Consider the following 25,911-nt stretch of genomic DNA (forward strand, 5'->3'; position numbering starts at 1 on the left):
ACAGCTGAAATATGCACATTGAATTTTGTGATATCCATCATTCTTGATGAATGAGGAAAGAGCCAGACCAGAGTAGATTGAAAGAGAAGCCAAGAAATATAAAGAGAAAAATGGGCAACTTTCGATAAGTTTGAAGGTTCTGGAACAGAGAAAAATAGGGCAATTACCGAAGGAGGTGGCTGAATTGAAGGGTATATGTTTGTTTGATCTTTAATATTGGAGACATTTAAGTTATATTTAAAGACGGAGGGCAAGGGTGCCTGGGTGGCTTAGATGGTTAAGCAACTGCCTTCAGCTCAGGTTGTGATCCTGGAGTTCCAGATCGAGTCCTACATTGGGTTCCCTGCTTGGCAGGGAGTCTGCTTCTCCTGCTGACCTCTTCCCTCTCATGTTCTGTCTCTCATTCTCCCTCTCTCTCTCAAATAAATAAACAAAATCTTTAAAAAAAAAAAAAAGACGGAGGCCAAATAATCTGGAAAAGAGGTAGAGATTGATGCTATAGGAAAGAGAAGAAATGATTGATGGTATTAAGTGTATTAAAATATAAGAAGGACTGTGATTCAGAATGTGATTTGCTGTAGAAAAGGGAACAAGAGACATATATCCAGGAGTTGGTGTACAGGTGGGAGAATCAGCATGTGGTTACTAGGACAGCACCTGCTGATGACTTGAAGAACTTTTTTAAAAAGAGAGAATGATATAATCGTTACACTATTCTTTATAAATATATATTCAGTATATTAATTATGAGTTCCTACTTACCATTCAGCTTCCCTAATTACCAGCTGATGGCCCATCTTCTTTCATTTGTACCCCATTCTTCAAATTTCCCATCCTGATGATTTTTAAATATATTATTTGATACATATAAATTTCATATATGTTTTTAAATATATATATTTATGTGTTTGTATTTTACATATATATGTTTATATATGTGTGTAAATATATATATATATATATATATATATATATATATATATACAGTTGACCCTTGAACAACATGGGCTTGAATTGCATGGGTCCAATTGTACATGGATTTTTTTCTGATAAATACAGTACAGTACCGTAAATGTACTTTCTTTTCCTCATGATTTTCTTAATAATATTTTCATTTCTCTACCTTACTTTATTGTAAGAACACAGTATATAATACACAGAACATACAAAATATATATCAATCAATTATTTATGTTATTGGTAAAGCTTCTGGTCAACAGTAGCCTACTAAGAGTTAAGTTTTTAGGGACTCAAGTTATACCCAGAATTTTGACTGTGCTGTGGGTTGGCAACCCTAACCTCCCACATTGTTCAAGGGTCAACAGTGATTATTATGCTGTTATTCTTTCTTTGGCTCTTTTCAGTTTACTGCATGAAACTATACTGTTATTAAAACTAAATAAAAAGTAACAATAATTGCTTGGTACCTTCCATGACTCAGCTGGTGTAGAACCAGACTGCTGAACCTGCTCACTGACGGGTGAAAGGTAAGGTCTTTTGGAAGAAAGGAGTGCTGATAGGTGTTCTTGGCTTCTCACTGTTGTGTTGTCGTGGGCATCTCCCAGAGGCAGACAAGTTCTGGGGCATGAAGTAGGGCCTCAGTTACAGTCCTGTATAGTCCAAAAGTTCAAGGCCCAGGACTTGACCTATACAATTTCAGACTCAGCAGCACTTACTTAATCCTTTCATTCATGAAATACTTACTAAGCACCTCCTCTGTGTCAGGTGCTGCTCAAGGCACTGGGCATATGAAAGTAAACGAATCAGACATAGTCCCTAGCCTTATGGAGTTTCTCACCCACCACAGTGAGATCCATGTCTTCTATGGAGAATGCATAGCTCCCTCCCTTTGCTAGCTTACCGAAAATTCTCTCTTCCAATTTGTATTTCTTGTTAAACAATATTCCAACACTGAAGGAATTTTAAAAATTTCATCTAAAATAGCTAAATCTTGGGGCACCTGAGTGGTTCAGTCAGTTAAGTGTCTGTCTTCACCTCAAGTCATGATCCTGGGGTCCTGGGATGGAGCCCTGAATCAGGCTCCCTGCTCAGTGGAGAGCCTGCTTCTCCCTCTGCCTGTTGCTCCCTCTGCTTGTACTCTCTCTCACTCTCGCTTTATCTCAAATAAATAAATAAAATCTTTAAACATAAAATAAAATAGCTAGATCTTCTCATGGTTATTTTAATCTTTACATGTATTCTTCTGATGTATGTTCATGTATTAAAATCAGAAACAACATAAATGCACATGAGTATGGAATCATGAAACCCATGCAACCATTAAATATGATGAAGTAGATTTGCATATTTGTACTTACTGTGTATAGTCAAAGTTTGCCTAAGTCAAGGCTTCTCAAAGTTTTGCATGCATCAGAATGAACTGGGGGGCTCTGCATAATAATAAAATGGGAGAAAATCTGAATTCTGAGGGAAATTAAGGGAGAGAAAAAAAAGTGGGTTAAAAAAAAACAAGTGAGAGAAATGGCCGAAGGGACTTTGGAACTGGTTACAATATGCAATTTTAAATTATTTGGTGTCCTGTCCTGCATTAGAACATTTTCAGTTGTCTCTAATTATTTGGATATTGCTTTGATAAGTAGCATTTTGGGGAGTAGAGAGATCAAATGTGTCCAGTATGGGGATGATGTGGTACAGAAAAGATTCGGTAAGTACAACAGGTGAGACCCAGGGCAATGATTGAGAATTCAGCAGAAGCAGGACATCAGAATCAGAAGTGACTAGAAGAAAGGGAAGCCTAAAATTCTGAGGACAAGGAGAGATATGGCTGGTACCCAAGAGCTATTTTTATTTAAATATTATAAAAGTGGGTGTGTCCATAATGCTACAGACATGGTGATAACCATTAGCAGCCGTCCAGCTTGAGACGGATCCTGAGCAAAGACAGCAAGGCCATGTGTAGTAACGCATGTATGTTGCAAATAATGGGGGCAGACTTACGACTGTAGCAGAGGGCTGAGACAGAACATAATCATTCTTAGAAGAGAGTCCCCTCAAAAGCTGTGATGAGTTTAAATTGTTGAAGAGTTTAAGTAGAAAATTATTCTTCCAATACTAGCAAGGATTTCTGAGTCAATCAATAAATGTCCGGTCCCATACCATAAGGAATGTTGTCCTGAGTTTGCGATTTGTACCTTAATGCTGCTTGGCATCAATGGCTACGCAGAACACTAGTAATCTAAGGAGAAGTACCCATGGTAACAGCACACTTTATGCAATAAGTTAGGACAGTCTCCAAAGTCAACAACCGTTAAACATTCTGAAAAGTATTACCTCATGTTGTATAAAACCTGCTTTTCCATTAGCAACACAAGGACTCAGCCTTTTGTGGAGGAAAGATGGAGTATAAGGAGTAGCCCTCCAACATCTCCTATAGGAACAAGTACTTTCACATGTGAGCCCGTGGTACACCCTGCGCTTAATTGAGTCACAGTACTTACTACATTGTATTTTAATCTCTAATCATTTGTCTTTTCTTTTCCTTCAGTGGACTATGGGAAGCTTGAAGTCAGGAAATATATCTTTTGTTAGGCTCTAGCACATTATACACTCTCTTCAGAGGAACTGTTTTTGTAATAAGTGCATCAAAGATCGCATGTACTGCATCATTGCCAAAATCTCCAGATGCTGAGGGTGTTATTTGTCTCAGATACTTGATATGTTAAAATGACTTAGAACTTCCTGAGGTTTTCCCGGGAATCCATCCACGCCTCATTCAAGCATTTCTTTAATAGAGGACAGAATCTGAAATCCTGGAGACCCAGGGTCTCCCTCAAGCGTGGGAAAATTCTAAAGATATCAGAAATGATGGGATGATGGAGGGTGAGTCTTTGGGGATCTGCAGTCTCATCTTCAATAATAAGTCATTTGAAGTGAAAAAAGCCACACATGAAAGATCACATATTATATGATCCCATTTACATGAACTATCCAGAATAGGATAACAGTTTAGTGGCAGTGGTTTCCAGGGCCTGGGGAGGAAGGGAATGGGGAATGACTGCTTAACAGAGAGTGGTGTCCTTTGGAGGTGTTGAAAATGGTTTGGAACTAGGTAGAGGTGATTGTTGCACCATATTGTGAATATACTAAGTGCCCCTGAATTGTACACTTTAATATGGTTAATTTTATGTTATGTAAATTTTACCTCAATTTGAAAAATATAAGTTACTGGGAGCCTTGAGCTAGGTCAAGCCTTATATCAAACTTCATTCTCTGGACTTGCAAATAACATGGTGTTAACTAACTGCTGAAACTTAATGAAGGTCTACTTAATAAACTTAATAAAACTCTAACCTTGCCCATTCACAGCATAGGCCCAGTTAATGAGCCTGGGCATAGGACTGACATACAGCATGGTGGTACATGCAATTGATTTGAAGAGACCTTGTTTAATAAGATAACCAAGTTCTTTCTATGTTTTTCTAATAGCAAAATACACTCACCTAGCTTTCAAATGAATGAGTGTGATAACAGGGTCTGACTGGTAAGCAACTCCTCTGAAGGATGAGATGCCAAACAGACTCGAACCCACTAAAAGAGGACAAAGCTAGAAAGAACTTTATAAGCTCTCAGTCTCTTGGGAAATACCTTGAGATTTCTGCTGACACCTTTTATGACCAGACTTTTCTAATGGCACGCATGCTCTGCCCCAGGTCTCTGTGTTCCTTCCCAGAAGACTCTATCTCTATAACGGATGAGTGATAGTATCTACACAAAGAAGGCCTTGGCAAGCTCAGCTGTGTGAACGTTGCAATGTTAAAGAAGCCCAGGCTTATTTGGTAATTCTGGCAAGACACCTCATGAGAAAATAGAGTGGGAAAAGTCTTTACTGATTCTTGAAATGCCATGGCTGAGAAAAATCTTCCATTTTTGCGTGCATGGCTATTTACTAATCCTGTTAAATACCCTGAAGTATCCGGAAGCATGTAATCTCAATGCGATACGGTCCATGGGCCTTAGAGTTCTGTGAGTAATCCAGATCATCTAATGTCACATAATGTGACCTTATGTCATGAGTTTTGGGCTTCCATCCAGCATGGTCCTTTGAATAGTATTAGTTCTTTCAAGGTGCCCTTTCCTCCTGCAGAATCCATGCTCCACACTGTTAAATCTGTTACTCACCACATCCTCCAAAAGTGGTTACTATGCCTGAAAATGATCGCTGATATTATGGAACACTCATCCGTATGCTCAGCTGCTCCTGAAGGCCAGAGTTCTGTTTAGGTTATGGATGACATTTAAAGGAGCACATGATCTCTCTAGTTGGGGCCCTTTGGAATGTCAAATAGTCATTGCTCAAGAGACACGCTTGGAAGATTTGATTGTGAGCCCCATAAGCCAGGTGATTCCTTAATATCTCATTTAATACCCACCCTCCCCACCCCAGCAGCACTGAAACGGAGAGAAGGGCTCTGTAGGGTGAACTTCAGTGATCTAGATAGGAGGTGAAATCCTTTTTTGAAATTCAAATATCTTAACTATTGACCAGCAGTGGTGGTAATAAATATGTCTTAGTCAACTTCACAGTCAATGTCACCTCTCAACTGCCTATTTGGCATCTCTACTTGGGTGTCTCAGGCGATCTCAAACTTATATCAAACTTCATAAAACTGAACACTGGATTTACTGCCTTTTCCCCAAACTTTTCTCACCCCGGTAAATGGCTCTATCACTTACCCATGGCTCAAGCTAAAAACCTAAAGGTGATCGTGAATCTTCTCTTTCCCTCACAACCCACTTCCGAATCCATCGAGTCCTTTTCTCTCTACAAAATATATCCCAAACCTGAGAACCCCCATCCTCTCTTACTTTGGCTACCCTAATAGTCTTCTGACTTGCTTTCCTACTTATGCCTGTGTTCTCCTCTACTATTCAATCAGAGGGTAAAGTGATCTTTTTAAAACAAATCCTTCCAATGATTCGTCATCACATTTATAACCCAATCAAAATTATTTATTACAGGGGCGTCTGGGTGGTTCAGATGGTTAAGTGTCTGCCTTCGGCTCAGGTCATGACCCCAGGGTCCTGGGATGGAGTCCTAGATCAGGCTCAGCAGGATTCTCCCTCTCCTGCTTCTCCTGCTTGTGTGCTCTCTCTCTCTGTCAAATAAGGAAATAAAATCTTTTTAAAAATTATTTATTATAGCCTTACAGGCTCGTGTACCTCTGCAACTATACTGCTCTCCTCCAAAGTCTATTCTAATTTGATTGGCCTTCAAATTAAAACTAGTTGTTCTTTTAGCTCATTGAGCTCATTTCTATCTCAGGCCCCTTGCACTTGCTGTCCTTTCTCTCTGAAACATTCTTTCCCCAGTGTTTGCATGGTTCACTCCCCTCCTCAGTACTTTGCTTAAACGTCACTTTTTCAGTGAGGTCTTCCCTGACCAACCATTCTAACATAGCCCCCCTATATATACAATCCCTTTACCAAACTTTAATTTTATTTAGAGCAGATATCACTGCTGACATATTTAACTATGTGTTGAATGAACAAATGGCCTAGCACTCTTACCAACAGTGCTAAAGAGTGACTTTTACCACCTGATATCTCTCTATATCGTAGCATTGCATCTTTCCCCTCTGAATAAAGTAGATTTCCCTCAGAACAGACTTTCCTCTAGTGAGAAAACAAAGATTTTAATGCTTTGAAACCAAGTCCAAACTTAATCACACCAACATACAATTTCAAGAACACAAAGGCACAAAAACATCAAACTAGATCTTGGAAGGAGTAACACTTAATAGCACTAAGTAACAGACTCCCATAGCAAGCAAACATCTTTCCCCTGCAGCAGTGGAACCGCAAGATGTTACACAAGACGGACTTCAAAGGTGTCACGGGGTCCCGGGTGGAGTAGGCAGACACAGAACCAAGTTACACCTTTGGAAGTGCTACGATGCTATCCTCTGCCAAGCCTCAGGACCTGATCTCAGGGATCTCAGAAACACTGCATGCTTTGGACTTAAATGTCCCACTCACCTCATTTCCCAGGATAACAACACAGTCATGAGTCACAGGCTAGAGCCAGGGCTGGCCGCCCTTTCAGCGCTCTATGCTTCTGAGCAGAGCGTTTACAGATTGAGAAAATGGGCAGAGGAAAAGAAAGTAAAGCATGGAGAGGTGGAAAAGAGGAAGGGGTGGCAGAATGGGGGAGGAAGCTGGAGAGAAAGCCAGGGAGACCTGGTGAGGTGGGGTGATGGGGGCAGGGCAGGTGTGTGCCCTCCCCTCTATCCTCACTGGTTCTGCCCTCAGGCTTTGGTGATGGGCAGGCTGAGAAAAAGGAAGAGTTCCTACCATGCCCATTTTGCATCCTGCAGCCTCTTTCTGTCCCTGCTTTACTTACTGCTCTGATTTCTCCTCTCCTTTCTCTTTTCCTGGATGCCCGTTTTCTGTCCCCCTCCTTTCCTCCTCCAAACACACTGGTTTCCCATCTTTTGGAACAGATACATTTACCGTCTGCGAAGGAGACCATAGATTTTCTTGTGCCCTTGGCAAAATACATTACCAGACATATGGGCATCTGATTCTCTGGAGCAGTGCAGCTGCCGTTCTTCTTTGATCCCAGCTGATTGGGTCATCCCAAACCACTTCCTGGTGCTTGCTGCATGAACCTGCCAGAAGGACCTTTCCCCTGAAGCTTTAGTTCCTCTCTCTGTCTCAGTATGATTGTTCACTAAGTGTAAGGTTATTTTCTACCCCAGGGCATTTTCAGGCTGGAATGAGAACTCAACAGTGTGACTCCAGTCATGGTCAGAGTCCGAGCACACGCGATAAGATGCAGCATTTAAGAGCCCTTGCCCAGCTGGGCACCGAACAGGCCTGAGCGCCAAAGCAAAGCTGTTCACGTCCCTACATGCCCTCTCATCAGCAAGACAGCGTGGTCTCCTTACAGACAGGCTCCTCTGTTTGCTGCGGTCCAATTCCAGTCCTGCCACATTCTAACTCTAATAGCTCTTATGGAAGCTAACTGAGATATGTAAATCTCAGTTTCCCCTTCTGGGGAAAAAAAAAAAAGGACACCGATTCCTACCTCATGTACTGTTGTAAAAAAAGGACACTGATTCCTACCTCATGTACTGTTGTAAAGATTACATGAGATACTTTCCGGAAAGGAATCATCACCGTTTCTGGCACAATGGATGTAGGCATCTTGTTACTATTACTACTTCAGAAGGGGTCATTGTGGATAACCTTAACAGATCATTATTTTTGACTGCCAGGGGCTCTGGCTCCTACTATTTCTCCTTCAGAGACCTTGACCAGTTCAGAGCCTATGAAATGTAACCTGTTCAGGCTCAGCATGGCTGGGAATCCAGAGACCCCCAAGGTCAGCTGGCAGGTGAATGGCCGGCCTGTTACAAGTCCACATAAAGAAAGGGAGTGGGTCAGCCGGAACGACAAACTGAGAATTGCTACAGTTTTCTTCCTTAAGGATTCTGCCCACTTGGATTGTGGAAGGACTGGGGAAGAGGCTAGGGTTTTATAACCAAGTAAGACAATAAAAACACTTCGTGTAGTTTCTTGTTGACATTGGTGTTGATGGGTCTGGGGATGAAATCACTACATGGATGTACTGATACCTTTCAGGATTTTTATACCTTTTTAAAAAATATTATTACCCTTTTTTTTTTTCTATCACTAATACTACCTTCTATCCACAGGCTGAGATAATGCAAGAACTCTATAGTTTGGTAAGGAAGTATGGATTTGATATGATCGCCAAATGAGGATTCCAGCTATTGTTTAAAGGGATTTAAATGATATTTGAGGTCTTGTGGAGAAACCCGGCTGTGTTCCAGGGTCAGTGGTGGGCCTTTGGACCTCCTGGGTGCCTCCTGGGTGCCTAAGGCCCCAGAATGGGGGTAGACAGTAGGCAGTGATTTCTTCCTACTTTATTTCCAGAGAGTGGGCTGACACTTGAATGTGCAATAGGCCTGAGAGTCTCCAGGTTACATAAATAAAAACTGTCACGTAGGTGTTTATGCATATAGATAGGCAGCAACTAGAAAAAAAATTCTTCATTTGTTAGAAAGATGAGTTGGTGGGTGATTTTCTTTCTTTCCTATTCTGCTCTTATTGCTATGATGTAATGTATGTAAAAATATTTAAAAGTCAAGAAAAGGAAAAAAATCAAATTCTCTCATCTACAACGTATGCTTTTTTTTTTTTTATGGTATTCTCTGGCGCAGGAATTTTTTCAGAGGCTTGCTCTCTGCCAGCTTTCGTTATTTAACTCCAGCTTCTTATTTTCCCTTCTGAGACTCATGAGACATGTCTCACTCAGTCATGCTGGTTGGAAGCCTTAAAGAGAACTGATAGCATATCCAAGATGGGGAAGAGTTATACGCTCACTGGTTGAGCTTCATAAATTCCTGGCTTCAAAAAATCAGGCCCTGCCGATGAAGTAAGCTTTTGCTGGTTCAGAAAGGACATTCCAGAAAGAACCTAGGTTTGGGGAGCTAAGGATATGAGTAACTGACCTGAAAAATCTAGATAGCTTGTTAACAAAAGTTTTTGAAAGCAGGGTGAAAAAAACCATTGAATGGAAGGAGATTTTTCAGTTTCGGGTTATATAGTGTATCCAAGTGAAGGGGAAGTGTCAGAGATTCATTGTTTTCACTATCATAAGATAGTGTCCTCCAATAAAGATTGAGATTGGGAATAGTTAATGAAAATAATCCGAAGGACATCATAATAAATCTGGGAAGTTATTTCCTGTTTTTAGCTGGCTGAGGCTGAAGACCTGACTGCCATAAAAATGCATGTCATGTCTAACTTTTTACCCGACTCTCAGAGTTGATTTGTGCAATAAAATCATTTCTCCTCAAGTCACTCTGAACTAAACTAGATTATCTACAAGGCAGTTCATAGCTGTGGATCTTTGGCGTGATGGGTCTCCTCATCTGAGAGTTAATTTTGGGTGTTATCATCTGTTTTTATTTGACTCACGTGCAACTTGTATTCTTGCTGGAGCTAGGGGATTTGCTATTTAAGTCTATAATTTAATTACCTCTCCTCTTCTGATAAATGTCTGAGTCAGTAACAAGGGAAGCTCATTGGTTCATTCAACAAACACTGTTGAGTAACACAGTTCTCAAGGAGTGTACGCTCCAAGAAAGGAAATAATTATATAAATAATTACACATAGTACACAAATAATTTAAGGCAGGATGTGGCACAATAAGCCGGAGGAATTTTGAGGAGGATCCTTTTCATCCAGGAAGGGGAGGAAATGAGTTTCAAGATGAGAAGGGCATGCTAAATAGGGAGAACCATGTGAGCAAAGTCAGAGAGCACAGAAGGTATTTGGAGGAGGCAGTGAGCTATCAGCGAAGTTTTTAGACTGAGTAAAGCACCTGCTTAGCACGTTTATTTGGAATAGCAACAGTAATTATTTATCGTGGGTTTGCTATGAGCTAGGCAGTGTTCCAAGCACTGGGACTACCCAGCAGTGGACAAAACAATCAAAGAAAATCCCTGCCCTCACGGAGCTTACATTCTAGTGGAAATGATGGTCAATAAACAATCAAAACAAATAAAACACGCAATGCTCCAGATAGTGATAAATACTATGGGGCAAAAGGGGGAAGGAAGAAGGGATTACGTGCATGCATGATGTGTTAAAGTGGGCGGTAAGGGAAGGCTTCACTCAAAAGTTAACACTCTAGGGGTACCTGGGTGGGTGGCTCAGGGGTTTAAAGTCTCTGCTTTCGGCTCTGGTTATGATCCCAGGGTCCTGGGATGGAGCCCCACATTGGGCTCTCTGCTGGGCAGGGAGTCTGCTTCCTCCTCTCTCTCTGCCTGTCTTTCCGCCTACTTGTAATCTCTGTCTGTCAAATGAATAAATAAAATCTTTAAAAGAAAAAAAAAAGTTAACACTCCAGCAAAAGCCTAAAGAGAGGGCTTGAGCAGTAACTAGGAGTAGAGTCCCAGGCCTGGGACTCAGCAGCAAGGACAAAGTGGCAGCAGCAAGGACAACGGTTCCCAAATGGGAATGTGTTTGTTATGTTATGGGAACAAAAAGGAGGCTAGAGCCAAAGGAGTAAGGGTGAAGAGGAGGAAATGAGGCCAGAGGTGGGGGCCTGATCATGAGGCCTCATTCGCTACTCTAAGGATTTTGGCTTTACTCTGAGATGGAAAGCTCCACAGGAAAGTTTGAACAGAGAAGGGGTACAATCTGACTTAAATTTTTATGGCAACTCTGGCTGGGATAATTTGCTCCAGAGACCCTGATTTAGTCAGTCTATGAAGAGGCCTGAGCATTTCAGTTTTAAACGTGCTCTAGAGAAATGCCTGGGTGGCTCTGTCACTGGAACATCTGATTCTTGATCTCAGGTCTTGGTCTCAGGGCTGTGAGTTCAAACCCCATGCCAGGTTTGGAATCTACTTAAACAAAACAAAATAAAATAAAACAGTAAAGTAAAATAAAATGCAGGTGCTCTAGAATGAGAACCACTCCTTTAGAGTCTGCAATGTGTTCACACATGCATTACCTTAATTTGAATCTCTCAACAGTCCTGTGCAATGTGTAGATGAGGAAACTGAGGCTCAGAGAGGCTTTAAGTGACTTTCAAGGACACACAGCTTCTCAGGTGTAGAGTTAAGATTTAACCCAAGTTGTTGATTCTTAATCTGGCACTCATCTTTCTGTCATACCATTAATATTATCAACGGGACCTTTTTTCCCTATCAGTGGGCCACTAATAGGTAAGAATTTGGTTGGGTTTACCTCTTATGCTGAAAACATGTAGGTATTACCTGTAGTAATTTTTAGTTAATACTATGTTTATGCAGCTTTGATCCTATGGTTTATCTCCTTAACCACCTTCCTGCCATTAGAGCATGTTACTCTTCTGCAAAAAAGTGAGCTATATACTCAACTTCCCCTGTGTTCTGGCCTTGCTATTCGGCCAAAATCTGCTTTTCAGCTTCACCATCATTGCCATTGCTATAGTCACTATGAAACACAGTATGGAGGTTCCTCAAAAAATTAAAAATAGGACTACCACATGATCCAGCAATCCCACTTCTGGATATTCATCAAAAAGAAACGAAATCATTATCTTGAAAAAAACAGCTATACCCCCATGTTCATTCATCGCAGCATTATTTACAATAGCCAAGACATGGAAACAACCTAAGTGTCCACTGACAGATGAGTGGATTCATAGGATGTGAGATATCTAGATCTAGATACTTAATTCAATATTATTCAGTCATTTAAAAAAGGAACTTCTGCTATTTGCAGTAACACTGATGGACTTTTAATGCATTATGCCAAATGAAATAAGTCAAACAGAGAAAGACAAATACCATATGATTTCAATTATATGTGGAATCTAATAAAAACCCAAACTTCTAGATACAAAGATCAGATTGGTGGTTGCCAAAGGTAGAGGGAGGGGGATGGGAAAAATGGGTAAAGGGGGCAAAAGGTACGAACTTTCCGTTATATGATAAGTCCTGTGGAATGTCAGATATAGCCTGATGAGTTTAGTTAATAATACTGTATGATATATTTGAAAATTGTTTCTCTTCATAAGAAAAAAGTCTGTAACTGCATGGTGAAAAATCTTAACTTATTGTGGTAATCATTTCACCATATATTTTACGTGTATTACAATATATCAAATCATTATGTTGTGCAACTTAAACTATTACAATGTTTATGTCAATTATATATTACTTTTAAAAATAATTGTTAATCCCTATTTCAGTTTCTGGCAACCCCAAACTTAATATGGCCATCTATCAAGTGACCTCAATGGTAAGTATCATATCTAATCAACACAACATATAAGTTATAAGAACATGGTATGCCAGTCAGAGTTATTGTTACTATATGAATATACACTTTCAAATATAGGTAAGCATTTTGGATGCAATCCTTAATGTTGAACTTCTATTAATAGTTTAAATACAGAGTTTAAATTGCAGTATAATAATGGTGGTTGTGAAAGTTAATTTTATATAAAAAGATCATTGAGAGCTTTCAAGGAATTAAGTAGGGAGGTAATTGAAAGTTAATACAATATTTAGAAAGGTCGGCTAGATAAGTTTAGGAAGAAAATTGTCCCTTTGAGCCAAAAATATACATACAACTTAAAAATGAAAGGCAGGCCGAAATAAACTATGAGAAATTAAAAATCTAAATGAGAGTAAAATCTTAGGTCTACATCTGAAAATATTCACAAAGCATTTTCTTCAATCAGAGCACAAGCCTCACTTTCTAGAGGGCTTCCATGACTTTGAATTATCTCTATTGGCTGATTCTAGCCCAGGAGTTAAAGCAGATAAAACTCTACCTTAGTTCCTATTAGAAAGGAAAAAAAAAAAACTTAATAACAGGTGGCAACATCACTATTAGGAGTACTCTATACCAGGATAGCTAGCCAAAAAATATCTTGTTCCTTATCTGAATTTAACTGAAAGTGAGTTCTTACTTAAAATAGGTGTGCAATGCTGTGACTACAGGAACTTGTAGGAACTGTAATGCTGAAAAGTTGTGGCTGTATCTTTCCAAACTTCTAAAGTTTGACCATAACACTTTAAGTAATAAAATTGTAACAGTTCAATTTTTATTAAAGATTTCATTTATTTCTTTTTTTAAACATTTTATTTATTTATTTGACAGAGAGAGAAATCACAAGTAGGCAGAGAAAGAGGGGGAAGCAGGTTTCCTGCTGAGCAGAGAGCCTGATGTGGGGCTTGATCCCAGGACCCCGAGATCATGACCTGAGCTGAAGGCAGAGGCTTTAACCCACTGAGTCACCCAGGGACCCCAAGATTTCATTTATTTCTAAGAGAGAGAGAGAGGGAGCACACAAGCAGGGAGAGATGCAGGCAGAGGGAGAAGCAGATTCTCTGCTAAGCAAGGAGCCTGATCGGGGGACTCTATCCCCGGATTCTGGGATCATGACCTGAGCTGAAGGCAGACACTTAACTAACTGAGCCACCCAGGTGTCCCTCAATTCTTAAATAACCATAAATAAATAACCATTCAGATTAATACTTTCAGAAAGAAAGTATTAATTTTAATATTTGACCTTTAGCATTGACCCAAAATGTGAATTGGCTGCACCCCTTTAAAATCCTCCAGATTGCTTCTGAAATTAAAATTACCTCAGCCTATAAATTCCTACATGGTCTGGCTTGGCTCTAGTCTTCTGTTCAGTCCATTGTTCATACCACTCTTCCCCTCCCACCATTCTCTACTCACAACTGTCTCCTCCGTTTTGTTACTCTGATGACAAGGTTTTCCCCTACAGGGCCCTTTGTTTTCCTTAGTATTTCCGTTTCATATTCGTCAAATCTCAGGCCAGATATCTCCATCTCAGAGGTCAACCTATGAAAGTAGTTTGCAATAACATGTTTTATTTCCTTCACAGCATTCATCTCTACATGAAATTATCTTTTTTATATGCTCATTGTCTATCACCCAGACTAAACTGTAAATTCCACGAGAGAGCAATTTTGTTCATTGCTGCATTCTCACTACCTAGACCGGTGTCTTGCATAAAATATGTGCTAAAAAATATTTGTTAAATCAATGATTTAACAACATCCAATAAGGATGCTGTCTGTTTTGAAAGTGCCCAAAGGACAATAGGTTAGGAGCCAAGTACCTCCATATCCTTAAGCCAGGTGTTAGTCCAACATGCAAAATATGCTAAGAAATTGAGGCTTAGCATTATTCATCATTCATGCCCAGCCCAGAGAGCATGGAGGTGGGGTGGGGGACTGATGACTCAGGAAAAGTGTCGCTTTGGAGACATTTGATATTTACCCACTCCACCCACGGGGGAAAAAAGAGATGCTTCCCCTAATCTCAAGCTATGTAAGAGGAGCTTTCAGGGAAACACTTGGAGAACTTGATACATGTCCCCTGGAGTTGGGGGTAGTACAAGGACCTGGGATCTGATACTTTCCTAAGAAAACCAAAGGCAGACTAGAGGGAGACAGAGAGCCCTGGAAACAAGCCACACTTTCGCCAACGGTGGAAACATGAATTTTCCCAGGAGAAAGGGTACTGATGTAAGCAATTTACTTCGTTATACACCAAAAATATGATGAATTAATGGACTTATGGAGGGATGGATGGGTAGAGAGATAAGTGATAAAAGTGTAGCAAAGAAAAATGTTCCCCGGGATGGTGGGAGAGAATTACACTTGAAGCCAGTTTAAAACAGAGTCCCACTAAATGAGTACTTTGCTGAACCCCCAGGGATCAAGCAGCAGGCTAAACCCAAAAAAATCCCAAGAGCTAAGGCTAGGGTTGTAAGTCGTTGCCTAGAAGTGACTTTGTGCATGTCCTATAACTGAGACATCTGAGAAGCCCTACTACCCTCCCCTGCACAATATAAACCTGAAGGAATTGGAAAGCTTAATCAGTGAGTAGTTAAGGTGGAGGAAGTGGAGATGTAAATGGTAGAAAACTAAATAAAAGTGGCCCGTACCACATAACTCACTGTAGTCCAGAAGCAGGACTGGGCTTGGGAAAAGGCAAAGCTTTAACTTGGAATGAAGTTTGTGTGGACTTCACGAAAAAGTATCCAGGGCAGAATGAAGGGCAGCCCTCAGAAAATTTGAAGACGTAGTGGAGCAAAACTGAAAGAATTTTGTGGTCCTACCCTACTGAATCCTGCTTATTCAAAGTAATGTATATGTCTAATAAAACCCAACCCTGAATGAAAAATCCTGATTTAATATCATAGCACGTGTTCATTTATTCAACAAATATCTTCACCTGCTATGTGGCAGGCACTGGTACAGGTAGTAAGGATGCAGCAGTGAATAACACAAATATTTGATTTTTAAAGTTTTATTTTTAAAAAAGTTTTTAAAAGATTTTATTTATTTATTTGACAGAGAGATCACAAGTAGGGAGAGAGGCAGAAGCAGGATCCCTGCTGAGCAGAGAGCCCAATGGAGGGCTCGATCCCAGGACCCAGAGATCATGACCTGAGCCAAAGGCAGAGGCTTAACCCACTGAGCCACCCAGGCGCCCTGTGATTTTTAAAGTTTTTAAAAGCCACTGGAGTTCATGGTAACATTCCATATCTTGATAGAGATTTGGGTTATGTAAGAACAGGAATTTCTTAAAACTGGAGTTCAATATTTATAGTTTTTTCTTCTGATACAAAATTTATATGTGATGACATGCATAGCTCTTAAATTATGTTTGTTGAGTTTTGACAAGTGCATGATCATCACAACTCTGCCTCCTTCCATGTCAGCAGATAATCTTGGCCCGCTACATCCCCAAGAAAATAGAAGCCATAGACAGGAATTCCTTCAACTTATAAATGTATCTGCAGTCATGTCTACCGTTTATTCCTTTCCTTCCATTATTATGGACAACATGGACCTCCTTCCATCTAAGGCTAATTTCTTTTGGTTTTGCTTTGTCAGAGGCCTTGCTCTATTGGATTATCCCTCTCATCCTCAACTCTCATTCCAAGGAATGAGCTTGTTTAAGTACTAATGCCGGATTCTTTTATCCCAGAGTTCTCACATTAGCCATTTTTTTTGGAACCACTTGCTTACTTCTTTTCTTTAACTCCTACTCACCCTGCAGGTCTTCGCTTAGATGCTATTTACTTACATATGACTTTCCTGACCTTCAATCTCACACCATGGTAGAACCTACTGAACTTCTTTTTTCATGACATGGAACTTACCTGTAGTTACTTGTTCTATGTATGTCTTGCCCAGAAGACAAACGTGGTTTCTGCTCTCACAATGTCTTGTTAATTGCTATACCTGTAGTATTTAGCATAGCGCCTGGCCCATTATGTATCTGTTGCTTCATGTAATGATTAATTAAAATTCAATCATATCATCCATACAAAGTAGTATTTTTAAATGTCTTTTTTTTCTTCATATAATTTAATTTTTTATTCTAATTTCTACGTACTCTTCTAGGATTGTGTTAAACAAGAATGGCATTGTGACATTATTGTTCATATAATTTCTTACAATTCTATATTTTAAAATTTAAATGAATATCTTCTACAAAGAAGATTCTCAACGAGAATGATTTCATAGTCATAAAAATCCTATAATAGGGAAAGATCCTTAGGCTCTATTTCAATTTTCTCAGATTACTCCTTAGAAGCAGGAAGGAAAACGAACACGGTGGTATTTTTATGACTATATTGGTACTGCATTATTATCACCTTTTTACTTGGATCTGGGTGTCTTATGGCTAGAGATCACCAGTGGGGAGACATTCTGAAAATTCAGAATTCTTTTTATCTTACAATTATGAAGAAGGATGATCATCTGTTAGTTTACATAACGACTTCCTATAAATAGCTTAGCTTTTCTATGCAAACCTAAATTTATTCTGCATTCATTGATAGACAGTAGGGGCTACATTACATGAATTCTTCAGGTATGTAACATTCAGACATATGTGTACAAGTTAAGCACATATATACACATGCACACATATGCACATTAAAACATAAAATTTGAGAATAAAAATATTTTATTTAGTTAGAGCTAAATAAATGAAAGATCTCTGTGTATAAATATGAATGTTTCTCCTTATAAACAGTTTCTGCTGCCAGCCTTGAGGTAAGTCTTTCTTGTTGACCCAATATAGAGCTCCTTTTACCAGGTCAAAGTACAGTATCAACGTACTTTAGAGGCTTCACAGACCAGCCTCTTCTTGGAATTGTATCCAAACAAAACCAGAATAACAACCTAGACCAAAAGAAAAGGCAATTTAAGTCTTTACTGATGTCTTCTGAAGCATGACAAAGCAAACTGCTTAAAATTCTCTTTCCCAGCTGTAAATCTCCTTTCCAGTCCCTCCAACAGGAGCCACCTCCTCTCCCTTTCCTTCAGTTAAGTAGAATTTAGCTTATAAAGATTTTATTTTTCTTCCTCATCCTGGAGCTGACCAGCAAGGAAGAACTATTCCGGGAAGAGGTACCTGTTGGAAGGTTTGTCGGAGGAGATGCCCAGAGGGAATCAGCCATGCTTACGAAGGGCCCAGTCTTTCCTCTAGGAGCTAATGAGCTGGAGATGAAAGGAACAATCAATAACCGCAGGGAGAAAAGCAACATAGCAGAGTACCTACCTACTTGTTGGTTGGTGTGATACAGACTCAGTAAAATTAGGGATTCTGAGATAGGCGAGATCAGCCTGGAGGTGAGGGTGGAGGTGAGCGTGGGCCTGGACAAACGAATTACCTAATCAATAAGCATTTGTGGACCCTCCTCACTTAGTTTTTCTCCAGTGACCCTTCTGTGGTATTTTCCCTTATGGTCATGACTTCTTTTAGCTGGATAACAGAAGGAAGCATCGCTATGTACAGTGGGCAGCTAAAAGCTCTTCCTACATTACTAAGAGGTGGTTCGGAATAATGAAGTCGTCTCTGGGGTCCCGAAGGTTGGAACCCAGGTTTTCTGGGTTCCAGTTTAACAGCCAGGACAGTTAAGTCCGGCTCAAAGCGCAGAGTGGTCTGGGGCACCTGCTTACAGGAATCTCCACTTGGCCTCAGCCTCCAGGTCAGCCAGCCCAGCCTCCCGCTACCACCTGCTCAGGATTTCTGCTGCCACTCTGCCCACGCCACTTCTCGACCCCACCCACCTTTCGCTTCCGCGAGCCGCCATTTTCAATTACGCCTGCCCCCTCTTTGGGGCCTCCTAGGCTTCCGTCCCAGATGATCCCTCCCCGAGGCTGCCACCGCCTCCTCCTTCTCCCGGAGCTGGAGCCACCCCCTCGGCCAGTGGCGTAGCCAGAGTCTGTGTCAGGGCCAGCCAGATAGGGGCGGAGGTCCTGAGCCCTGCCTCGACTCGAGCGGGGGGCCATGGAGAAAGCGGCCCGAGGCGCTTTCCACACCGACTAACGCAGGCCCGTTGCGGCTGCAGGCGCCATGGACCGAGCCCCCGCCGACCAGGTACGTGAGCTCGGGCTGGGCCGGCCGGGCCGGGTGCTGGGGGTCGCCGCTTCCTCCGGAGCGGGCCCTGGTCCCTGAGCGTGGGCCTGGACCGCCGGGGCCCTGGGGTTCCTGCGGGAGCAGACTCCCCTTGCGTGAGAGCCTAGCGGCGCCCCAATCCTGCATTGTTTCAATTGCTGCCTTGGGGATGGGGGCTTTTCCAGCTCTGGTTACCCCCTGCCCCGGACTGGGGACTCGTTTTTGCCCCTCCTCGGTGGTTTGGTGTTAGAGGCTGGAGGACTCCCAAGTTGTCAGTGCTCGCCGGAGAGGAGGGTTTATAACTTCCACCGAGCACCCCCTCCCCCCCGTTTTAGTTCTGGAATGTGTTTTCAAGGTGGCAAGGCTTTCGAAGGCTTCTCACCCAGTAAGACTGTCACAGAATGTGTGGAAACTACAGATGCAGGGGGATATGGGCTTTTTGGATCAACGTTCCGTTGAGCAGAGCATTGTTTTTCGCAGTGGTTTTAGGGAGGTGTTTCCTTTAAGGTATGAAATACTATGGCTTTTTCCCCGGCTTTTCTGTCCATTTTGCAAAAATTAGTATTTTTGAAAAACTGAGGTTATATTTTAAGAATGTTGGATCTGAATTATGAATTCATTTCCGAGACCGTTTTCATATTCACAGAGTAGTTCCATTAGTATTCTGTTTTGGTTTTAATTGTATTAAATTCTTGATTATCCATGCGAGTAGTTGCTGGGAGGCAGGGATGATGAAAATGTAAATAATAATCCAAAATAAGCGGTCTCCCCCCCTCCCCCCCGCAAAGTGTTAGTATTTTCCATCCTTGAGACCTCTGTGAAACTTAAAATTTGATGAAATCGAAGTTTATTCACTATGCATTCTCTTCAGTTGAAGGCTTTGCCCAGTGTTGAGGGAGGCAAATAAATGGAGAAAAAGACTGACGATTTGCCTAATTATTTTACAAATAAATAATTAGTATCTGAGGAAATGAGACAAGATTTCCAGATTTCAGTATATATGTAGCCAGTCAAAGGCAATTTTGATTTTGAAATCTGGCTCTTTTAGCAGACAGATTCCTAGTTGTGTATATTTGGTTTGGTTTTGTTTTGTTTTTACAAAAGCTTTGACTAAAAATATTAGGAGAATATGAATTTGAAAACACAGATGAGTTTTATGAGATAATATGTAGATTTACCAAAGCAAAATTGATCGGAGTCTCTTAGCTTTCTAGTGACCCGGAGTATCCTATATACAGCCTATATCTAACTTAATGAAAAATATTTTTTAAGGCATCTATCAGAAGTGCTTTTAATATCAAAGCCTGACAACTGAATAGGAAATTTTCTTAAAACAATTTTCTTGTATGTGTGTCACTAATGAAAAGGTTAAAAAACTCTTTGGTTCTTCATCATGATGCCAGAACTGTAAGCAGTAATGCTACCATATGTATACTTATGGTTCCTTTCATCTTACAGGAAATATAATTAACTATTTAGCATAGCTATTTATGTGTGGTTATCTTAACAGCAACTGCTGTGAGCAAATTATTGAAACTAGAGAACCTATTCCTCTTTCATCCTACATCTTTCCAAAGTCCACAACCTATTAAAACCTTGTAGAAATGTAAGGATTAGAAATCCTTGTAGGTTTTCCGTTGAAGAATTTCTTCCCCGCCTCTTCCTCAGCCTAACCTTAAGTAAGAGAATAATTCTAACTACCCTCTCTTCCCACTTGCTACACACTCACAGGAAACCTAGATACAGAAAAGGGATGCTGCTTTGCCTTGTTCAGGGTGTAGGCAGTTAATTCAGGGGTTGATGGATGACCTGTAAGGAGTGTGCTTCATTTTATATTAGCATTTTTCTGGGGCAAGACTCCATTATTTTCATCATATTCTCAAAAGAATCTTATCACTGAAAAAAGGTTGAGAATTATTAATTTAATGATAGATTAGGGGCTAGAACTGAGCTTTCTCCACTTTGTGAAGTTCTTCATTGTTTCCATTATACCATAGAGTAATGTAATGACTTGTAGGTTTTTTGGAATGTACTTTTATATTTTTACTAATGAAGTGAATTGAGATAGGTAGAAGTCACTAAAAGTGTATGTGATATGTGTATTTCCTTTTTCCTCACAAAATGTTTGTTTTTCATTTTAAACCACTGTTTATTTATATTCAGAATTTTGGGGGAATGCCTGCAGCATTAAAACTCACTCATAACATTGCAGTGATTAGCAATTTATAGAAATTTGATTTCTTAAAAAATGGTACTACATACAAACTATGCATTTCACGTTAACCTAATTGAAATCCTTGGAGTTTTGCACAAGAATAACTTAAACAAACAAACAAACCTGAGTGTGTTTTGCCTGAAGGTATTCATAGTGCTCTTAAAAAAAATCTTTGATAAAAAGATAAATTGTATATATGTTGATCAAGTTTATAAAAAGTAAGTTACTGGGAGTACATCCTGGATAATATAATTGCAATAGGGACTGTTGGAAAGAATGTTATATCCAAAAGAGGATCTCAGGAGTATTTTCTTTTAGCAATAAATCAAAACAAGTAATTTAATTGCCAGAGTTAGATGGTCTAAGAACAGTTATTACTTGGTATAATGCCTTTTTTTTTTTTTTTTGCCCTTGATGGGCAAAATGTTGGTGTAAAGGTATGTGAAAAATAAATCACAGAGTTTATTTGCTTATAAAGGCTTAATGTTTCTGTTTTTAAGAAATTTAAGGCCATATTTTGAGATTTTTTAAAAAAATGAACAATGGCCTTAGAAGTGACAAAACACTTGAAGTTTACAGTGTCTTTTGTATTATCAAATAATTTCAATGTTGGCTTAATTTTTAGTACATTAACATCAGATAAGTTCATTTAAAGGTTGTATTTATTTATTTCTTGGAGAGAGAGAGCGCACAAGCAGTGGGAGCAGCCCGCCAGCAGGCAGAGGGAGAAGCTGGAGGTGGTACTTGATCTAGGGACTCTGGGATCATGACCTGAGCCAAAGGCAGATGCTTAATCAACTGAGCCACCCAGGCACCCCTAAATAAGTTCTTGGCATCAGGGAAATAAAAATCAAAACCATGGTGTGATACCACCTTACACCATTCAGAATTGCTAAAATTAACAAATCAGTAAAGTACAGATATTGGCAAGGATGTGGAGAAAGGGGAACCCTCCTACACTCTTGGTGGGAATGCAAGCTGGTGCAGCCTCTCTGGAAAACAGTATGGAGGTTCCTCAAAAAGCTGAAAATAGAGTTACCCTACAACCCAGCAACTGCACTATTGCGTTTTAGCCCAAAGATGCAAATGTAGTGATCCAAAGGGGCCTTGCACCCCAGTGTTTATAGCAGCAATGTCCACAGTAGCCAAACCGAAAAGAGCCCAGTGACAGATGAATGGATAAAGAGTTGTGTACACACACACACCCCTCCCCCACACACATTGGAATATTACACAGCCATCAAAAATGAAATCTTGCCATTTGCAATGACATGGGTGGAACTAGAGGGTACTATGCTAAGTGAAATAAGTCAATCAGAGAAAGACAATTATCATATGACTTCACTGATACATGGAATTTAGGAAACAAAACAGAAGATCATAGGGGAAGAGAGGACAAAATAAAACAAGTCAAAACCAGAGGGGGAGACAAACCATAAGAGACTCTTAATCATAGGAAACAGACAGGGTTGCCGGTAGGGGTGGGGGGATGGGGTAACTGGGTGATGGACATTAAGGAGGGACATGTGATGTAATGAGCACTGGGTATTATATAAGACCAATGATTCACAGGCCTGTACCTCTGAAACCGGTAATACATTATATGTTAATTGAATTTAAACAAAAAATGTTTATTAAAATAAATAATAAATTAAATTAAATAAATGTAAATTAAATAAATAAAATAAAATAAAATAAATTAAATGTAATAAATTAAATTTAAAAAATTTATAAAACTGTGGATCACCAGTGTCTTTAACTCTTAGAAAAGCAAACATAACAAATACACATAATCTTGTGCAAAGTGCTATTCACCAATAAAGATACAAAATCACCTGGTTTATAATTCTTTTCTTTTTTTATTTTTTTTTAAAGATTTTATTTATTTATTTGACAGAGGGAGATCACAAGTAGGCAGAGAGGCGGCAGAGAGAGAGAAGAGGAAGCAGGCTCCCCACTGAGCAGAGAGCCCGACGTGGGACTCGATCCCAGGACCCCGGGATCATGACCTGAGCTGAAGGCAGGGGCTTAACCCACTGAGCCACCCAGGCGCCCTAATTCTTTTCTTTAAATAACTGATAAACTTCAAATAGTATCAGCGTTGCAAACTAAGTATATTCTAAATAAGTTACTATAAAACATTTATTATTCAGTACTACTTAAAATTGGCCTTAATGAATATAAGTAAATGAGTTATTTTAATAGGTTTTAAAAAATACTGGGTGGCTCAGTGGGTTAAGCCGCTGCCTTCGGCTCAGGTCGGGCTCTCTGCTCAGCAGGGAGCCTGCTTCCTCCTCTCCCTCTCTCTGCCTGCCTCTCTGTCTGCTTATGATCTCTGTCTGTCAAATAAATAAATAAAATCTTTAAAAAAAAATACTTTTATAATCAAAAGGAAAGTAAAATAACCTTTGGAAATTTAACTTTATTATTATTTTTTTAGATTTCCTTATTTGACAAGGAGAGAGTAGAGGGAGTAGGGAAGAAGAAGGGAGAGGGGAAGCAGATTCCTTGTTGAATGGGGAGCCCAATGTGGTGCTGGATCCCAGGGCCCCAAGACCATGACCTGAGCCAAAACCAAGAGTCTGACACTCAAGCAACTGAGCCACCCAGGCACCCTGACCTTTGGAAATTTAAAAAGACATTTTTCCCTAAGCCCTTAATCAAGAGGAAATAAAAAAGTAGAATTATGGGTTATTGAAATAGTAATACACATGAAGGGGTCCCTGGGTGGCTCCGTCATTAAACATCTGCCTTCAGCTCAGGTCATGATTAGGTCCTGGGATTGAGCACTGCCTGGGGCTCCCTGCTCGGCGGGTAGCCTGCTTCTCCCTCTCCCATTCTGCCTGATTGTGCTCCCTCTCTCACTGTGTCTCTCTCTGTCAAAAAAAAAAAAAAAAAAAAGTAATACATACGAAAACCTATGGGATATGGCTGAAGCTATACTCTGAGGCAAATGCATAGTTAGAAATGCTTTCATTATTAAATATTTTAAAAGGTAAATAAAGTGTCCAGGGTTAGAAGTTAGTAGGGAAAAAGTATCAAAGCAAGAGAGGAAAAGAAATATAAAACCAGAAATTAATAAATTAGGTAATCCAAAACCAGTGTTAAATTTAGAGAGCTGATTTTTAGAAAAGTATCATCAGGTTTTAAATAGGATTAGGTGTAGTCTGTTTTAAGAAAAGAGGAAGAGTTTTGAACAGTAAATCAAGTGGACAGTCTTAGTTAAATATTTGTCTCTTTTTTTCTCAGTGTTTTCTGAAGTCTTATAAAACCTGCATATATAACTACTACAGTTGATTTGTCAAGTGTCTACTTGCCATAGAAGTCCTTCCAGTTGAAAGCAATATAGCCAGCGGGTATCTCTTAAGCATTATTCATTTTTTCCTTTGGAAGACATTTATTTTTCTTTGCCCATTAGATATAAAATACCTTAATGTTTGATATATTATATTTTTACCTTAATATAGAAAGGATGTAGAGGCTTTCCATGGTCATATTTTTTTCTGTAGGTGTGTGGTACATACTGAAATTTCACTGTGGGGCGAATGCCTTATTATGTTCTACTTCAGTTTTGATTCTAAGTGGGTGTTTTTTTCTGTTGCTTAATCTGGAAGAATTATTTGCACTCTTCTGGAGGTTCTATCCCAGAAGAGTTTAGTGTGCATTTCCTGCCATTGGGTGCTTCATAGTAATGTTTGTCCATTTTTCTTAAACCAGTCTAGTACAGCACTTTTCCCAGAACATGTACTCATTGCATATTTGTTGAATTTATATAGACTTTCAGTGATCTGAGTGTATTTGTTTAATCTATTCTTTTAAAGAGGGTTTTATATTTTCATGTTCTGATAAATTCTTGGGTTATTTAGATTATTCACATCAAAGAAGGTTTTTTATTATGATTTGGTTTAATATATGCTAATTATTATTTTTTTTAAGATTTCACTTATCCATTTGACAGAGAGAGATCACAAGCAGGCAGAGAGGCAGGCAGAGAGAGTGAGAGGGAAGCAGGCTTCCCGCTGAGCAGAGAGCCCGGTGCGGGGCTTGATCCTAGGACCCTGAGATCATGTCCCGAGCCGAAGGCAGTGGCCTAACCCACTGAGCCACCCAGAAGCCCCTAATATATGCTAAATTTAAAAGGAATGTGAAACTGCTTATTATTTTTTTCCCATACAGGTTTTGGGATTATTATAATTTTTTCACTCATTTGTAAAATTCTGAAATAATATCTGAAAGATAAAGATAATTTTACTATATTGTTTTTTTTAAGCAAATAGTGGTACAGGAATAGTGAGACTTTGTGTAGTTTAGACTTACTTTATATTTATGTTTACTTTAAGGAGACAACTCTGCTATAAAGTTTCCTATTCCTAAAAAACAGATCTTGTCAATAGTAGACCAAATAATTCAAACTAAGGAATATCCTTGTATGAAATAACTAGCCCAATTTTTTTATAATGTTTTGTTGTCTACTATGTAGGACAACATTTGATTTCTATACTAATTTAATTAAAATATTGCCAGAACTTGTTACTTAACAATTGTCTATATGGGCTTTATTATGTAGAATTTTAAGAATAATTTGTGATTTAACTTTACTTTTTAGGCCCGAGAATAGCACATGCTTCATTTTAATGTATGATACTAAAGGCCCCAAAGTCACAACAACAACTTTTAAGACCATAGAAGAGTTGTAACTGTAGGAGAAAGTTTGCCAGTCTGTTCCTACTAGTGACATCTTCTGTTTGTG

The 25,911-nt window shown here is 39.6% G+C and overlaps 1 protein-coding gene and 1 long non-coding RNA gene across 2 annotated transcripts in view; one reads left to right on the forward strand and one right to left on the reverse strand.

Annotated features, from left to right (window-relative positions):
* Nucleotides 1-17,491: 17,491 nt before the first annotated feature.
* Nucleotides 17,492-18,638, reverse strand: LOC122893663. The gene is made up of 3 exons (XR_006381666.1): nt 18,619-18,638; nt 17,960-18,045; nt 17,492-17,727 (listed from the first exon to the last, which is right to left on the reverse strand). It is a non-coding gene; the product is annotated as an uncharacterized LOC122893663 (long non-coding RNA).
* A 75-nt stretch (nt 18,639-18,713) lies between these two features.
* Nucleotides 18,714-25,911, forward strand: part of SECISBP2L (SECIS binding protein 2 like) — a 62,246-nt gene continuing 55,048 nt past the window's right edge. Inside the window, exon 1 of the mRNA XM_044231782.1 lies at nt 18,714-18,928. Within this exon, the coding sequence (XP_044087717.1) occupies nt 18,905-18,928 (24 nt within the window). The 5' untranslated portion in view covers nt 18,714-18,904. The remainder of the gene's footprint in view (nt 18,929-25,911) is intronic.

This window comes from Neovison vison, chromosome 13 (genome assembly GCF_020171115.1).
Source record: "Neovison vison isolate M4711 chromosome 13, ASM_NN_V1, whole genome shotgun sequence".
NCBI lineage: Eukaryota > Metazoa > Chordata > Mammalia > Carnivora > Mustelidae > Neogale > Neogale vison.